General features: G+C 38.0%; 1 protein-coding gene across 8 annotated transcripts in view; it reads right to left on the minus strand.

Moving 5' to 3' along the window:
• The window catches only part of CASK (calcium/calmodulin dependent serine protein kinase), a 455,537-nt gene that overhangs the window by 130,866 nt on the left and 312,563 nt on the right, over nt 1–12,108 (minus strand). For all 8 annotated transcript variants that reach the window (XM_023557951.2, XM_010597744.3, XM_010597743.3 and 5 more), the window contains exon 6: nt 4,909–5,011. In XM_023557951.2, the coding sequence (XP_023413719.1) occupies nt 4,909–5,011 (103 nt within the window). The remainder of the gene's footprint in view (nt 1–4,908; nt 5,012–12,108) is intronic.

Consider the following 12,108-nt stretch of genomic DNA (forward strand, 5'->3'; position numbering starts at 1 on the left):
TTACCAGTGATTTGCACATTAGTAACTATTTTTAAATGCAGTATCCCAAAGGGATTCTTGTCTTCTGCTGTGGAATGAAAGGCTGGTACCCTATAGGGAAATTATTGTGAGAGGGAACACTGCCCACCAAGCTTGGCAGCTCTTCTAGCTATATGCAGGCCCAGCAGGCCACCCTATCAGTCATATCACACTGAGTCCAAGATAATTTTTACTTTGAAGATTATATGATACTTTCTCTAGAACTCAGAACTGTGATTCAGAGCTAAAAGAGACCTTAAAAAAAAACCCAAAAGAAACCTTAGAGATGGTTTAGTCCAGCTAGAGAGAATATACCATCAAGTCCTGTTAGTGATTATCAAACTCAGTTGGGATAGAGAACAATAAAGCATCTCTTAGCCTGTGTATTGGGGATATTTCTTTGCTGAAGATCATTATAGTTCTCTAATCCCCCCACACCCACTGTACCCCCATTTCCTTCTACAATAGAAGAGATGCTCAGGCCAGGTTAAAGTTCAGGGTTCAGAGAATGAAAACGTTTGCATTTAAAATGGACAATGTATCCCTCAAAACTCTGTACTGGTTAGAAGGACTTGGCCAGAGAAATATTTTTATTTCTGTATTGCCCCATCATTTTGCTTCCTTTTTAAGCCTCCTACTTCATTAACAGCCTGAACAGGGGGGCCCACTAGAGAATTACCTTGTTCTGATAGATAGGAGCTGGCAGGAGTATGGAAAAGCAAGCCAAGAGCTCCGAGTACCAACCAGGGTTAGGGCTACCTGCTAGTTCAGGTGATGCCTTGAAACCCAACTTGACTCCCACCACTTTCCACACAAGAAGGGCCAGGCAACTTGAAATGGGAGGCTCACTCTGGGAAAGGCCAGAGCCACCATGGTCAGTCCCAGCCATTCAAAAGAGGTTTTCCCCATTTATCTGGATTGAAGACTGACTACTTTTTACTAGAGAATTCGTGTTTATTTTTGGGGAAGATATATGTTTTGCTGTTTAAGAATTTGAACTGTATGGTAGAAAGAACATTCGGGAACGATCTTTTTACTTCCTGCGGATCAGCAGAATGTAAAAAGAACTGGAGTTAATTAACATAAACCCACCTCCCCAAACTGTTACTGCTTTTCCGTCTTTGTGACCACTTGACTTTTATGACTTTAACCACAAAATTTTAAGAACAGGAAACCAATTACCGAACAATATTAAATGTCACTGTTTATGAGATACTTCAGATATACATTTACATGTTTAAATGTTAGATTTTGATATTGTAATAAAACCTTATTACCTAGAACTTCAGGGAGGGAGTTGTTCTGAATAGTTACATTTTCAGTACTTTAGGACTTGAATCTTTACATATCCAAACCTTTTTACTTTAATAATTTTGGATAACTATCTTTATATATAATTTTCTGACTTCTTTTACACAGGATGCTATACAAAATTTAACCTTTTCTTGATGACTCAGAGTTATCATTTTGAATATCAATTAAAGAACTATGCTATAGAACAGAAAACACCCTCAGGAACTTCAGAGGTATACAAAGGTTGATTTCTTTGGTATTAAAAGGCTACTGTGTTTTGCCAGTTTCGGAGTTTGCTTACATTTTTTCTGTCAGGTTTTCACTTCTTTTCTCTTACTATGCTTGCCCCAGCTCCAGCTTCTCCTAATTTCTTGCTTATAATCTGCTATTAACTGGAAACTGATTAGCAATCAGATTCTTTCATTTACTAGCAATTCCTAAGAGCTTCCTAGATCCTAGACACTGTGGCAAGTGCTGTGGATGTACAGAGGGATAGCCATGGTCTCCCTTGCCCTCACAAAGCTCACAGTCTTTGATATGATTATAATTCCCTGAAGCAAATGCTACATGGAGGTATGTAACCCCGATAATTACGGCAATATGGAAGAGAAGAAATAGGGCTACCTCCCTCAGTATGGTGAAGAGTGGCCTGCTTTTAAGCGGAGATGATTATTAGCTTAGCCTTCAAGAAGAATAGGAGTTAACCGGAAAGACAAAGTGCTGAAAGGCCTTCCAACCAGAGTGCAAGTACAAGGCATGAAGGAACATGGACCTTTAAAATTGTATTGGAGCAGGTCAAACTCAGACAGTGTCTTCAGGTACCCACCTGAGAGTACCACAGATGGGTTTTAAGGTTTCTAGTTGTATTCTCGCCAGGCGCTCCTTGGAAACTCTTTTTCTGGGTAGTTGCATTCTGGATAAGTGAGTTTTCCAAGTAGCAGAATATCAGATACGAGAAGTGAAAATATATTTAAATATTCTGTATAAATAATCTAAGTAAGTAAATAATCTATGCTACTATATGGCACATAGAAAGGAGAATTCCTTTTTACTTGGAGGAGTGGGTGATCAAAGAGTCCAAATGACAGGAAAATGGCTTTCTGTTTTAAAGCTGGTAAATATTAGTAACACCGTGGGCAAAATTTGAAAAGTACTTTAAACAGGAAAGTTTTCTATAAGATAAATCATTTCTCCTTTACTACTTTATGTTGTATTTTTAAAGACATTATAATACTCAAAGGAGTTATTTCAAGACTATAAGGAAAGATATGTTTAAAAAAATGACGACGATTTGACTATCAGAAAGTATTTTCAATTCTAGAAGCACTGAGAAAAACAATTTTGAAAAACTGACACACTGCAGAGTCAAAATTAGCTTTAAAAATACAGATTTGGGGGAAAGGTTCATAGACTTTAGGAAAATAGATTAGCATGGAGAAAATGTCCAGGTAAATCTAATAAATTTACTTTTTCCCCTTTAATCAAGATGCACAATAAAATATGAAGCCCATGCCATTTTGAATACTGACGGATACAGATGCAGACCAACAGAAACAAGTCATTACATATAGCCAGTAGATTACTTATAAAAGGGATTTGCATTTTCATTTTATCCATCAACCTTGAGGATATAATCATCAGAAATTATTTGTTATAATTGTGTAGTCTTAACACAGGAGTGACACTGGATTTGAGAGTTAAAGAGAAACATTTGTTTAAAAAAGAAAACAAACCTAGGAATTTTCATTGATTACAAGATTAGTATGAGCCAGCTGCATTATGTGGTGATCTAAAAAGCTAATATAATTTGGTGAGCCTGATAGAAATGTTAAGGCCTAGAACAAAAAAGAGATAGCCCCATGCTATTACGTATTTGGAGCCTGGGTGGCACAGCGGTTAAGAGCTTGGCTGCTAACCAAAAGGTCGGCAGTTTGAATCCACCAGCCCCTCCTTGGAAACTCTATGGGGCAGTTCTACTCGGTCCTATAGGGTCACTATGAGTAGGAATCTACTTGATGGCAATGGGTCTGGTGGTCTTTTTTTTTTTTTGGTTTTAGGAGGGCATCATAGCTATCTTCAAACATCTAAATGGCTAGCATGCGGAAGGATTAAAATTGTTCTCAGTGGCTCGAAAAGTCCAAAGTAGGACCACTAGGTGGAGGTTACCGGAAGACAGCTTTCTGTTCGATGCAAAGACAAACTTTTCAGTACTTACTGAGTTTCCTAAAAATGCAACGAACTGTCCTGGGATTTAGTGAATTCTTTGCCATTTGAGGAATTAAACTAAAACTCAACCTTTTTATGGGGATTTTATGGGAGGATAAAATCATTAGTTATAAGATTGGAGCCATTAAGGCCCCTTTGAATCCTGAGATTCAGTGATTCTATGATTAAACTATGCTTTCCTATCTGACACTTTGGTTCTCCAATCCTTACCCCAAATTTTGAATTAGGGAAAAAAAAATAGCATTCTTTGAAACTGTACTCAAATCGCAGTTTCTTATATATTTGAAATAACTGAATGGAAGAGAATGCAAAACTAGAAGAGAATTTAAATATAATTAATTTTAGAGAGCACTGTGGTGAGATAACGATTTAAAGAATAGAACTATGTCCCATGGTTCCTTTTACAGAAGATGGTCTATGTTAATGCTGCTTTGATGATTTAGTTCTACGAATTAAGTTATATGAAATATCTTGGTAACAAATTGTTACTTTGATATTTATCATTTGTCAGGTATTTGCATTTAATGTAAGTATTTTTGAAAGATGACACGCGTTAAAAGGTTCTGTTGTTATTTTGCATAATTTTCCTCTTTGTAAAGACTGGCAGTACTTGGAGAGATGAAAAGAGAGGGCAATGACTAAAAGACTGATAGTCTGTAGACTGGAGAACAAAGTAATTCTGCAAAACTAAGGACTAAATACAGGGCAGCATTATGAGCTAGAGTCTATTAAAATAAAGAAATAAATAAAACCCAAATACTTGAATCTATAATTAGCATCCACTGCTGTACACTGGCGAAGAAAGTTTCTATTTCTTCTTCTTCCTTTTTTTTTGTGGCATGGGAATTTTCTAATTATGTGTTGATTAACTAATAATAAAATCAGCCCGCACGCACATCTGCTTGCTCTTCCCCAACGCACACAGATTAACGGTTTGAGAAGGGTTCTTTGACAAATGCAAAAACGGTATGAAATTTAAAATTAGCCCAGATGTAAACCTGAAAGTAGCTAATCCACACATTTTAGATTTGACTTCTTTGTTTGGCTGGCTTCGCTGTAAAAGTCAGTATGCCTCAAATAATCATTTTCTTTGAACACTGTTTTAATATCTGTATATAGAGCTTCTTCTTTGGTAACTTTCTGGAATTCAGAGAATAAAAAAGACAGAGTCTCTGTTCTTAAAGGACTAGTTGTGACTACAAGTTATAAAATTTAAAACTAAATCTATACGATAGCTCTTTTTTGGGGGGGGTTGGTGGAGTGGAATACAATATGAAACACTGAGGTTGGGCTAATATTTAGTTTGAACATTTTACCCCAGCCTAAAAATGACCAGGTTTTGAAGGAAATTAAAAAAAAAAGTAGTCTTACCTCCAGCTACAAGTCCAGACTCTCCTAATTGAATAGCCACCCCAAAGCCCCCAAGTTTAACAGGTGCCGAGTTTTCCTTTGAGGCGAGGAGAACACAGTGTGGCTGAAAAGGAAAACAAACGAACAAAAAACCCAGAGATAAGGATTAATTGAAGATGAATAATTCAGTTTACACAAAACTGAGTAAAATGACAATATACTAACACATTAGAAACAACTTTTGGCATAATCTTGGATGCTTGAGTTATTTGCCCTACTCTCAATTCTGACTAAGTTTTCCAAAGACTTACCTGTTCTAGCCAGTATTTTTCAGGAATTACTGGCTTCCTAGCTTAGGATATGGCGTTAAGAATTACTCAGAAAGCACGGAAATTAGAGAAAGATAGATGCATTCTCTGTCTTTTCATGCAATGTTCTCTTTCTTTGACTGACACTCTAGATTTAAAGAAAAATTTTTTTTTATATTTCCTGCCAAAATGCTTCTTCAAAGCTCTGACTTTATCCACTCTAACTTGGCCCTTAGGGGACGCTGATGGCCCTTTCTTTCTCAACTATCCCAACTCCCTCCTCTTTCTTTTATTTATTCATTCCACCCTACAAGAGAGGGACATTAGAGCAGATGGATCAGACAGACTTACTGATTTTAATTTTAACCTTGTTCCCAGAGAATTCAATACTCTACTTGGGCATGCCTTTTCTCCCTGTGGGAGTGGTAGGTGACAAAGTGGGAAAGGAAACCACTTGGCCTGACTCTAAACCACAAAACAAACAACCCTAACCAGTTGTCACTGAGTCAATTCCAACTCATGGCGGCCCCATTTATTGCAAAGTAAAATAGGATTTTCAATGGCTGTGACATTCCAGAAGCAGACCTCCAGACCTTCCTTCTGAAGCATCTCTGGGTATGTTAGAACTGCCAACCTTTCAGTTAGTAGTCACGCGCTCAACTGTTTATGCTACCCAGGGGCTCTGGGCCTGCCCTAGTCCAGGCCAAAGATGTCCTCCATGAGAAGTAGCCTACTTGACCAGGGCCCCCTAAATATCACAAGCTTCATGGCAACAATGAGGGTTTCTTTGTAGAACCCTGTCCTCTGCATCTGCCTCTTTCTGGGACCTTGTTGGGGGTGGTGTCTGGAAAGGATTTAATTGTGAGGACCTTCGGTCAAAAGCTATCAAATACTATCCTCCTCAATATGACTATAATTATGTATCACTCACTCTTAAAATATGGGTTTGTAAAAAAGGCAAGCCTTTTCAGGAATGGAAGATAAAAGTATTTTTTAATTCTCTCCTATACTTACTCAAATGAGCCCTGGTGGCACAGTGGTTAAGTGCTCAGCTGGCTGTTAACTGAAAGGTCAGCAGTTCGTACCCACCAGTCACTCAATGGGAGAAAGATGTGGTAGTCTGCTTCCGTAAAGATTATAACCTTGGAAATCCTATGGGGCAGTTCTACTCTGTCCTGTAGGGTTGCTATCAGTCAGAATCAGCTTATTGACAATGGATTTGGGTTTATACTTGCTCACTCATAAAATGACACAGTTTTAGTTCAGGTTTAGCCTACCTGATACCAAAAAACCCACTGCTGTCAAGTTACTCCTTTTGTCCAAAGAAGTTTAAAGACCTTTACAATAATGCTAGAACAAGGAAAGATTAGCCTCAAATTTAAGCGAATGTATGAGTGCGTGTGAGTGAGAGAGAGAGAAGAGAGGGAAACCTAGTGCGTATGAACAAACAGGAAGCAAACTACAGCATGATGCAAAGCAGCCAGAGAGTCTGTCGAGGGCAAGCAAACCTCCACAGAAATCAACTGATAAAGACTGCATTCAGTGAGAACTTTTAAGTTGGTTCAAGTAGAGATCGATGACAACAGACCCAAATGAGAAAGCAATACACCAGCACAATTCTAGCACGGACATAGCATATGAACAAGCCTAGAGTGAGACACGTGATGCAGAAGAAGAAAAACAAACCAGACCCTAACAGGGTCTCTCGGCTTGCCTGCAGAAGTGTTTTCATCACCTTCTTAGGAAGGGGAAGTGGAAGCTTGAATCAGAACTTCAAAGTATATGCTTTACAGTCTGTTGAATATATTTATGCATAAGTTAATATTATACTGAAATCTATGTACTTCTATCAGAGTGTGGATTCAGTCATTCTCAATAAATCTGTAAGTTAGATAAGTCATAAAATTTGAAAATAAATATATAAATAAATACCAATCAATATCATGTAAAAGCAGGCACTATTAAGTGCTGTGAGGTAAAATTAAGCTGGGAATGGAAATCCTGGTGGCATAGTGGTTAAGTGCTACGGCTGCTAACCAAAAGGTCGGCAGTTCAAATCTGCCAGGCGCTCCTTGGAAACTCTATGGGGGCAGTTCTACTCTGTCCCACAGGGACGCTATGAGTCGGAATTGACTCAACAGCAATGGGTTTGGTTTTGGTTTGGAAGGAGGCTAATGTTACAACTTTGGGAACCAGGGAACACCTATTTTAGCTAGGGAGGTCTGGGAAGGCCTCTTTGATGGGGTAGTAATTTGAAGAGAGAGCAGATGAAGTGAAAGAGCGGGCCATGTGGAAGCAACTTCCAGGTGGAAAAAAAAAAAAAGAGGACAGGAAATACAAGGAAGGCTGGTATGTTTGGGGAATAGTAAGGAAGGGGAAGAGAGGTGGGGAATGTGATTCGAGAGATGATCATCAAAGCCCTTATTATCTAGGGCCTTGAAGCCATTATCAGAACTCTGGATTTTTTCTGAGCAAGATGTAAACTACTGGAAGGTTTTAAGCAGGGGAGCAGTATAATCAGGTTTAGGTTTTCAATGAATCACTTTGGCTGCTGTGTGGACACTGGATTGTAGGGATACAAGAGTGGAAGTAAGGAGGCTATTGCAATTGTTCAGGCAAGAGAAGAGAGTGACTTGGACTAAATTAGAGTGACAGAAGGTAAAGCAGACAGAAATTGCTGATGGATTGGATATGGGGTGTGAGAAAAAGAAGTATGACCACTAGGTTTTTGTTCTGAGCAAGTGAATGAAAATGAAGATGCCACTTACTGAAACGGGGAACATTCAGGGAGGAGACTGTACGGGGATCAAGGATTTGGTTTCATATATATTGAGCATGAGATTTTATCAGATATGGAGGGAGGGGGGCTGGATTGGAGACATAAATTTGGGAATCAAAAACATTCAGATAGTATTTACAGACAACGTAATGAATGAAATCGCTTAGGGAATGAGTACTAACAAAGAAAAAGAATTGAACCCTGGGGCATGTCAATATTTGAGGTCAGGAAGATGAGAATAATTTAGCAAAGGAAACAACGCCTACACAGTGAAGCAGGAGGGAAAATCAAGGGAGTTTGGTGTCCTAAAGCCAAGTGAAGAAACTTTTTCAAGAAGGAATGATTATTAGTGTTCAGTGCTTCTGAGAGGTCATTTAAGATAAGTAAGAACTGACTATCAGTTTTGGCAACTTGGAAGTCACTGGTGACTTTGATAAGAGCAGTTTTGATGGTATGATAGCAATAAAAATCCTTATTGGGCCAAGTCCAAGAGAGAACAGGAAGAGATGATGTGGCAATAGTAAGTATAGATATCTTTCAAAGTTTTACTGTATTCAGAATGGGGAAATGGGATGTAGCTAGAAGAGAACGTGAAGCTGAGGAAATTTCTCTTTTAACCTTTACCAGTGGAGAAGATAGATGAATAAATCCCATGTACTTATCACTCAGATTTATGACTGCTGACATTCTTCCATTCCTGCTCATCTATCCCCAACAATTTGTTTTTTTTTTGCTGAAGCATTTTAAAACAAATCATCGTATCATTTCGCCTGTGAATAGTTTGGGCTTTCTAACAGAGAAGGACTTGAAAAATAACCATAATATCATTTTTATACCTAATAAAATTAACATTAATTCTTTAATATCATCTAATACCCAGTCCATATTCAATTTTCCTTGACTGTCTCAAAATGTCTTTTTGTAGTTGGTTAGTTTAAAATGGAATCCAAGGCCCATACACTGCATTTGAGGGTTACGTCTCAAGTCTCTCTTACTCTTTAACAGATCACCCTCCTGTACCTTTTTCTTAATGTTCATGTCATTGGTTTAAGATACTAGGTAATTTGCCCTGTGGAATCCCCCACAGACTGGACTTAGTTAATGCTAATGTTGTCCTCAGGGTGTCGTTTAATATATTCCTTCATCTCCTATAAAAAAAATACATATTTTTTTTTCTGTAAATTGGTAGTTAGATCTAGAAGCTTGATTAGATTCAGATTCAATTTTGGTTTTTGGCAATAATACTTTATAGGTGGTATATCTACCTTATCACACCAAGATGAACATAATGTCTGGTTGTCCTGCTTTTAATGACAGGATTGATCAATGGGTTCGGGTTTTGTCTGCCTGGTCCATCATTTTAAGGCTCTACCGATCAACTTTTCACTCAATGATTTTAGCAGCCATTGATGCCTAGGTCCATAATTAAGGGTTGCAAAATGGAGATTTTCCTCAACATTTTATTATAAGAAATTTTGAACATACAGAAAATTGAAAGAATTGTATAGCAAATAGCCATATATCCACTATCTACTGGGTTTTATCCACTATCTAGACTCTACCATTAACATCCTGCAACATTTGCTTCATGACATACCTATCTATTCATTCCTCTATCCAACTATCAATTCATCTTATTTTTTTGGATGTACTTCAGAATAAGTTATAGCCATCAGTACTTTTCACCCCTACACTTCGGCACACAAATCATTAAATAGAGTTTAATATTTGTTTACAATTCTTTCTAAAAGTAAAATCTACATACTGTGAAATACATAAATTTTAAGAGTACCATTGGACAGTTTTGACAAATACATACATCTATGTAACCCAAACTCCTATCAAGATATTATTGTCATCCCAGAAAGCTCACTCATCCCCTTCCCATTCAACATCCCCCACGCTAGTACTAATCACTATTCCGGCATTTTCTACACCACAGGTTTGTCTGTATGAACCCAAACAGTTACACTCTCTTATGTAAGGCTTCTTCCACTCAGCATGTTTTTGAGAGTCACCCATGTTGCTGCAATCCGTAGTTCATTCTTTTTTATTGCTGAGAAGCATTCCATTGTATGCATATACCACAGTTTGTCCATTCTCTGGTTGACAGACATTTGGGCTATTTCCAGTTTTCGGATATCATGAACAAAGCTGCTATGAACTATTTCCAGAAAAACAAATTGGTTTCTAGGCAACCTAGAAAGGTGACCAGTAATGAAGGCCTTTTTATGTTATTATTATAATTTTATAGATTTATATATATTTGATGTGTTTTAATCAATTACAGCCTTTATTTATTTATTTGATGCTCAAAGTGTCCCAAGTTTGGCCAGTGGAAGCCCTTTTAAGTCAGCTCTTATGTCCTTTTGTAAGACTCTAACCCAAAACACCAAACCCAGTGCCATCGAGTCGGTTCCAACTCATAGCGACCCTATAGCAACCCTATAGGATAGAGTAGAACTGCCCCACTGAGTTTCCAAGGAGCGCCTGGAGGATACAAACTGCCAACCCTTTGGTTAGCAGCCGTAGCACTTAACCACTATACCACCAGGGTTTCCTTTGAAGACTCTAGAAGTCTTTAATTTCTAGCACAAGATATTCCAGGCTCATCTTGTTCATTTCCTGTCCCACATCTGGAATTTGCCATTTCTGCAAGCAGCCCTGATTCTTTTTTGTGGGAAAAAGTATTTAAATGAACAGTCTGGATACTAGGCATATTATTACTACAGGCTTATCATTGCTTCTCAGGCTTTTCGGTGGACAGAACTAAAGGATATGTATTTTTTAGAAGGAGAAAAATAAATCAGGAATTCATACTGATGCTTTTTCCCATTTGATTATAAGGTCTTTACTTCTTTGATTTTGTAATCTTGGTACCTAAGGACATTGACATAATTACTCATTTGCTTTATTCTACTGTGTGCATGTATAAGTTTCAAAATAACAATATCACTACCAGTAACAAGACCACTGTATGCTGTTTAAGGTTTCTTTGTGTGTGTGTGTGTGTGTGTGTGTGTGTGTTTTCCTTCTTAGACTATTATCTCACTTAGGTAAGCCCAGTCAAGATACTGTTTTACTGCTGGATAAAGTAAGAATCCGTGAGTCTACGCTGATATAAATAAATAAATGAGGGAGAAGAAAAAGCTTTTCCTTAAGCAGCAAACCAACTAACAAATGTAGAAGAAATGATGGAACTAGAAAATCATCTTTTGGCAGTTATAATCTTACATATGATTCAAGTAAGGATCATCAAATGATGTTAAGTAGTGGGTGAAAGCTGGAAGAGTAAGAGGATATTTATATAATCTTAAAGTAGCTCCCACAGAACACTTATTAACGACAAAGGGTAAAATTATAATTTTACAGGAGAGAAACCTGGCAGAGACTACTGTCAAAGTTACATTGCTGGTAATAGGCTAATCGATAGCATGTGCTTCCCAATATGAGGCACAGAGAAGAATTCAGCAACACTTGTGTGGTATTCCTGTCAAAAGTATATAACCAGGTCTAATCATAAAGAGGGGAGCCCTGGTGGCACAGTGGTTAAAAGCCAAGGCTGCTAACCAAAAGGCTGGCAGTTTGAACCCACCAGCTGCTCCTTGGAAACCCTATGGGGCAGTTCTACTCAGTCCTACAGGGTTGCTGTTAGTCAGAACTGACTCGACAGGCAATGGGCTTTTTTTTTTTTTGTTCGTTTAATCATAAAGAAGGAGTCCCCAGGTGGTGCAATCAGTTAACACCCTCAGCTGCTTACTGAAAGGTTGGCGGCTTGGGTCCACCCCGAGGCACCTTGAAAGGAAGGCCTGGCAATCTACTTTTGAAAAATCAGCCATTGAAACCCTATGGAGCACAATTCTACTCTGACACACATGGGTCGCCATGAGTCAGAATCAACTTAACGGCAACTGGTTGGTTTGATAATCATAAGGAAACATCAGATAAACCAAATGGACATTCTACAATGTAACTGGTCTGTATTCTTCAAAACTGTCCACATCATGAAACACAAAGAAAAGACTCCGGAAGTGTTTTCAGATTAAAGGAGACTAAGAGATGTAACAAATAAATACATGATCTTGTTTTTATTTTTGCTTTATACTGTTAGGACAGTTGATGAAATCTGAACAA

The sequence above is a fragment of the Loxodonta africana genome, chromosome X (assembly GCF_030014295.1).
Source record: "Loxodonta africana isolate mLoxAfr1 chromosome X, mLoxAfr1.hap2, whole genome shotgun sequence".
Lineage (NCBI taxonomy): Eukaryota > Metazoa > Chordata > Mammalia > Proboscidea > Elephantidae > Loxodonta > Loxodonta africana.